This window comes from Pungitius pungitius, chromosome 7 (genome assembly GCF_949316345.1).
Source record: "Pungitius pungitius chromosome 7, fPunPun2.1, whole genome shotgun sequence".
NCBI classification, from domain to species: domain Eukaryota; kingdom Metazoa; phylum Chordata; class Actinopteri; order Perciformes; family Gasterosteidae; genus Pungitius; species Pungitius pungitius.
The window spans coordinates 18,696,739-18,703,000 of NC_084906.1; the positions used below are offsets into that span (position 1 = coordinate 18,696,739).

At 46.1% G+C, this 6,262-nt stretch overlaps 1 protein-coding gene across 2 annotated transcripts; it reads left to right on the plus strand.

The window, feature by feature from the left end:
• The first annotated feature begins 272 nt into the window (after nucleotides 1–272).
• fkbp8 (FKBP prolyl isomerase 8) lies at nucleotides 273–5,988 on the plus strand. 2 transcript variants are annotated; one of them, XM_037469928.2, is made up of 9 exons: nucleotides 273–434; nucleotides 860–1,119; nucleotides 1,232–1,401; nucleotides 1,561–1,649; nucleotides 1,787–2,007; nucleotides 2,221–2,393; nucleotides 2,474–2,551; nucleotides 4,296–4,436; nucleotides 4,703–5,988. In XM_037469928.2, exons 2-9 carry the CDS (start codon nucleotides 861–863, stop codon nucleotides 4,787–4,789), a joined length of 1,218 nt encoding a protein of 405 aa, XP_037325825.2. In that variant the 5' UTR covers nucleotides 273–434; nucleotide 860; the 3' UTR covers nucleotides 4,790–5,988. The 2 variants fall into 2 exon arrangements, with proteins under 2 accessions (XP_037325825.2, XP_037325826.2); XM_037469929.2 differs by lacking the exon at nucleotides 273–434 and adding an exon at nucleotides 482–744.
• The last annotated feature ends 274 nt before the right edge of the window (nucleotides 5,989–6,262 follow it).

The following is a 6,262-nucleotide window of genomic DNA, read 5'->3' on the forward strand; positions in this document are numbered from 1 at the left end:
CTTCCACGTTCTTCAAAAAACTGTTTGCTTCCCAAAGACCAAAATCCTCCCCTTTATATGGACCGACGCCCCCACGTGGTGGGAGGTTGACAAACAAAACAATAATATATATATGCACTATTTCTGAGTTATAAATGACACTAATGTATCGGCTTTAGTGACAGTGTCTAATAAGCCCAAATTTATATTTTATATATTTGAGGTTGAACATGAATATGCGTGAAAGGAAGTACAGCAGTTCAAGGTTAACCGGAAGCAGTTTGTTGGGCCGAGCGAGAATCCCCGGTGAAGTCGGTCTGACGTTGGGTTCAGCGGCACATACGGGTCCCGCGGTACTCGCGCGTTCCCGACAGCGAACTGACTTCGTCGTCGTACAAAGTGTAGGAGAGAGTCACCAGGACCAAAACAAGGCTCCGCAGAGACACACAACGAAGGTGAGGAGTCGTTTAATACGATTTAAACGGTCCATACAGTGTGCGGCTCAGACTGACCCTCTATCAGAAGTCGACGTAGGCAGCGGTTCGTTGCAAGACAAGAACAAACAAGCTGGCAAGATTACACCTAATGCTAGTTGGCTATTGTCAACTTCCCCGGCTAACGTATGTTAGCATTAGCCTGCTAGCCGCTCGAAGAGATCGCTGGGGGATAAGTTGTCAGAAACGTCTGGAAGCGTGTGGCTAGCTTGGCTGCTGCTTATCAAAATATACCTATAATCAATTGTCACCTCGTTGAAAAGAAGTTAACGTGAGTTAATAGAGCTGGATCATTCTGGGCGGTATACTTGATTGTAATCTTTGGATTCTAAGTGGCACTAACTTGCACGCTTTCGATTGTTCTCCTTCCTCGTATGTTGTCCAAGAATGACCGAAAAGCAAGACGTCATGGACGCCTGCGACGGCCACGCAAGTGCGCCATCCGCCAAGCAAACCGGACCTGCGTCGCTGCTGGACAGCGGGGAGGACTTCGAGGTTTTAGATGAAGAAGACATTGACGACGACCCTCCTCCCCTGGAGGACGCCGGAGGTGGGAGGCGGAAAACCACCGATGAGTCTGAAAAGAAAAATACCGACTCGGATTCAAACCCTCCGGGTCCGATGGACGAATGGATGGATGTATTAGGTATGGTGCAAAAAGCTGCGTGATCTCAGGTCAGATTGTAGCAGAAGATCTTCCGGTGTAAGGTGTTTTAGTTGGTGAATCGTTAACATTGATGTTTGTTTTTTGTTTCCAGGCAATGACCAGCTGAAGAAAAAGGTCCTGGAGGCGGGAGAAGGGCGAGACAGTCGCCCACAGAAGGGACAGAATGTGAAGATTAATTTCAAAACGTACCTGAAGGACGGGACACTAGTTGAGGAGAAGACAGACCTCTCTTTCACTCTCGGGGATGGAGATGTCATCCAGGTAAAAAAAAAAAAGTTCACGAGACCGAATGGAGTGATTTCACAGCGTCACAACATACGACCTATCGTTTGCCTTTTCCTTCTGACAGCAGGCTGTGTTCCGTTGTGTGAATCCTATTTTGCTGCATGAGATGTTTTATTTGTTTTTTGTTCTTTCCAGGCTCTGGATCTGACCGTACAACTCATGGAAATGGGAGAGAAGGCCCTCGTCCAGGCCGATGCAAAATATGCATACGGTGTCCGGGGGAGGTAGGGACATGACGGAATGCAACTTCTCTTTATTAACTCGCGTTTTTTTCCATTGTAATTGTAAAAGAAGAATCCCAATGTAGTGTGGAATCGCTCTTATTTCCTTAACTCTTGGCCGTGTTCCATCATCATTTCAGCCTGGAGCCTGAGGTCCCCTCCAACTCTGAACTCTCCTTAGAAGTGAAACTGCTGGAGGCTATTGATGCGCCGGACCTGGAGCTGCTGCCCCCTGCAGAAAAAATCGCCCTGGCCAGCCTCAAGAGAGAGAGGGGCAACGTTCATTACCAGCGCGCCGACTACGCCTTTGCAGTGAATTCGTACAGCATCGCCCTGCAGATAACCGAGTCTAGTTCCAAAGGTGAGGTATAAGCTGGAGGTATAAGATGACGTGAACTATGTGGACTATGTGAACTTTGAATTATCCACCAGGTGGCTTTTCCTCAACATGCGTAAAGAAAAATAATGAAGCCCGCCACATAGGCAGGGAATCTAACTCATTTTAATGATGCAGCGATGGACATTTCTACTGTGTCTCATGTCTTTGTTCATTTTGTGGTTTCTTTTGGTGCAGTTGACATTAGTCCTGAGGAGGAAAAGGAACTGATGGGCGTAAGAGTGAAGTGTTTAAACAACATGGCTGCCTCCCAGCTCAAGCTGGACCACTTTGACGCCGCACTCAAATCTTGTGTCTCAGCGCTGGAACACGAGCCAGAAAACATAAAGGCCCTTTTCCGCATGGGCAAGGTGCACAGTCCTTTCCTCTATGTTCTCTCTTTGTCTTTGAATAATTGTTTTCTTAAACCTTTTTTTGTTTTCCACTCAAGGTACTCTCCTTGAAAGGTGAATATACGGAAGCCGTTAAAACGTTGAGGAAGGCGCTGAAGTTGGAACCGAGCAATAAGGTACCTTTAGCATTCTTTGCAGTTCTCTCTTATGACCAGTAGATGGCCTCATTGCGTAGTTTATCAAATCCCTTCATTTGTAGCGCAAGGTCGGGTGGACTGCTGATTCATCATTTCAGGGGATCCGTTTTCACGGGGGTGCTGTAAATAGGGTTACCCTTCACCCGAGCCGTATCTAATACCCGGCCACGGTTCCTGTTCCTCTGCTTCCGCAGTCGGGTGCATGTGCTTCCTCTGGCCACACAAGGCCATTTGACAGAACTCTGCTCAGCGCGTTGGCTCCTTGTGATTCGCTGTGAGTTGCAGCAGCACGGTAGTCGTGCCCAGAATCCCCCACTTGAGGCCTACGCCAATCTGTCAAACAGCACATGGCCTCGCCGCCAATCGAGCCTTTTCTCCGACACGTGCAGTTAAAATAAAATGTGCCGTAGGTTTGTGCTGTACTGCACCTTAGGTGGACCACTGCTTTCAATAGGCCTTTGGATAAACCATGCATGCTGTCTGTTTAAATGCACTTTCAGGCCCTTTTGCCCGCGATGCACAGCTGTAAAGCACGTGACTGTTTGCAACAGTGTCTCTGTTCCTACTTTACGCTGGCGAGGGATTAGCCGTTGCACCGGTTCTCTGTTCACGCCCGGCGTCTTCAGCTCAAACCGGCGCGCAGGGGTTCATTCGGGCCGCGGTTTGTTTACTTCTCGACGTAACCAAACAGGCTTGGCGGTTCCAGTTCAGACAGCCGAGGCTGCAGCGAGGACAAGGTGTTGCATGTTTCATTTGAGCGCCGTTTAATCCTCGGCCCCCGGCGACAAGTCGTGTCCTTGTTGTCCTTTCGGTGTGTTGCTGATTGCACAAGAGTGGTGCTACGGGCTCAAACAATGTATCCACCAGCAAATATCTCCCAGTACATCCCCTTTGTCGGCACGGTGCTTTTAACATGTCAGGTGATTATTATTTTTTGGGTTACAACCGCCAGCTGGGGGGGGGGGGGGGGGCTTTTGTCCTCCGTGAAGTTCGATTCAGGGGATTAACTAACCCAGATGTGGAGTGAGCGCTGAGGCAGACACCTGAACACAACGATGGGATGTGTCTACATATCTTTGAATACAAGTCGGCAGCAGCTAAAGTGGATGCACTGTATGTTCTTTCCCAACATTTTTTAATAGAAGTGCACATATTACCTTTTTTTAAAACAAGAGAAAATATTGGAATATAGTTTTACTCTGGTAAACGAGAGTAGAGTTTACTCTATTATTGTCGCCATATCCTAGAGCAAGTGCTTGTAGTCAATGATGGCATATTTCTTCACAACACAAAATGTTGTTAGGCAGACACTTTAAGTTCACTGATGGGTGTGTACGTGTTTGTTCTTTTTGCCCGGTGGATTTCTGTGGAAAACTGCGCCCGACTCTGTTCTAGAAAAAAAGCTTTTTAAAAGCTACACAGTAGAAGTCTCTGTAGCATGTCTGATATCATGCACAGGTAATGTCCCACGGAACAGGACGCCAAAGCAGTCCAATCTTACTGTTAAGTGTCCTGTAAACTGATCGTGGTCCATCACTTCCTCTGAAGCGCATCGATTTCCCCGAGTCACTCATCAACTCTGAGCACTGCAGTGATTCCTACGTGGTTGCACGCCAGCGGGACTTGGTTCCTCCCATGTTAGGACACCTGGGTCGGTTGGAGAGGAGAGGAGGGCACCGTTGGGGGTTTGTGTTGTTGAGCTGGATTTGTGTCCCGCGTGCAGACGATCCACGCGGAGCTCTCCAAGCTGGTGAAGAAGAACTCCGAGCAGAGGGGAGCGGAGCAGGCCATGTACAAGAAGATGCTGGGGAACCCCGGCGGCGGCGGCGGCGGCTCTCAGAAACACGAGGCCACGCCCACGTGGGTGAGAGTCACACCAAACACTTTGATTACAGGTTGAATTTCTACTCATCATCACATGGTGCACACGCACTTTTTACTTAAAGTGATATACGTAGGAATGAACTCATCAAGGGAGCCTTTGTGTGATAGTGAACAAGGAGCATCAGTCATAGACCAATATTTTAAGTCTTATAAATGTGTTTCATAGAACTTTTCCCACTCGTGATATTTAGTAACTGAGTTAACACCCTACCATGCTCAATTTTGTTCCCTTTTTTATTTCCCTAGGGCCTCAGCTGGAAATGGCTGTTCGGCGCCACCGCGGCAGCCATTGGGGGTGTAGCATTATCGGTCGTCATAGCTGCTAGAAATTGATCGGTGGTCGATCTCCGTCCCGCACCTTTCTCTGCTGTGTTTGAGACCTACGCTTGACAAACAGTCAAACGGATGCAGATGGGAGCTGTATCTCCATCATTCTTAATTTGTAGGTTTATGAGCATCTGTCATGTTGCCAGACACTGTTTTCCTTCGCTGCCATTGTTATAGTCTTTGGTAGTTGAGTTTAACATTTAGTCTAAAAGTTATTTACTATTGATTCAGATACGAGCTCGTTACGTATATTTCCCCCCCATTAGGTATAGCTATTGTGATCCAGTCCTTTTGTTATGCTCTAGTTTTGAAGCTTCGGATTGTTCTGCAAAATCAATCATTCCTATCCAAGAGAGAATAAGTGATTTCACTTTTCCTGTTTTAATTGAGGTACAATGTCTCCTATATGTAGAATGTTGTAATGCAGATGCTTTATTATTATAGTGACTGGCCTGCGCGCCACCCTTTCTAAAGACTGCTCACACACTAAGTGAACAGACCAATGCAAACAGTAATGCAATACTTCCATTGTGGAAGCTGTTTGTGTGCTGAGTCACTCGAGTGTTGTAATATCATTCTGAAAATTGTATCCACCTCATTTTAATGTGTGTAGAGGAGCAAATGTACAGTGAACACCTCACAAAGCAATGGAGTTTAATAAAATACTACAAACTATGCTAACACGGATGCTGTGGGAGTGGGGGGGGAGGGATGGATTCTATATTCTTGGCCTCTGTGTATACATATATTTAAGCAGCAGCTGGAATGGATGCACTGTACTTTCATATGTAAGATTACACATTTCTAATCAACAGAGGTGCACTTATTACATTTAAAACAAGAGCCGAGGAGGGTACGTAGTTTCTCAGTGACGTGGCTCCGTGTCGTGCTGAAGCAGAGTTTATTTTTATTATTCAATTCCAGTCTATTATACCTCACTTTTTGACAAATAAGACCAAATGTTGAAGGATGACTCTTTTGAGTGCTGCGTATGTAAATGGCTTTGTTTTTGTTTTTGTTTGGGCCCCCACATGTTTTGCCTGTCAAGTATTTATGGAAATGATTTTGTTTATTCCACAGTTGTTTTCTTACCTGCAGTTAGTGCTTCTTCAGAGTAGATGGTCGTCCGACGGCTGAAAGTTGCCGGCGTTTCTGTATTTGTATTCATTTTATATCCATCACAATAAAATATGTCCATCACCATGCCAACGTTTGTTTTTGTCTTTTTTGTTGAGTGTTACTGATAAGATCTGCAGGAATGTTTTAACTATTTCAAATCCTGGAATGGCTTTATGAAGTGTCACATGGTAATCTGTGGCAAAAAAATGGCTTCTGGAGTGAAAAATATAAATGCAGATTGGTGATGGCTGCACGTCAAATCAATGCAGTCCTTTCAGCACACACGTCTTATCTTATTGTTTCTAACAGAACATGAAAACATTAACGGGTCTCCTTTCATATCTGCTCCCAGCTGGACAT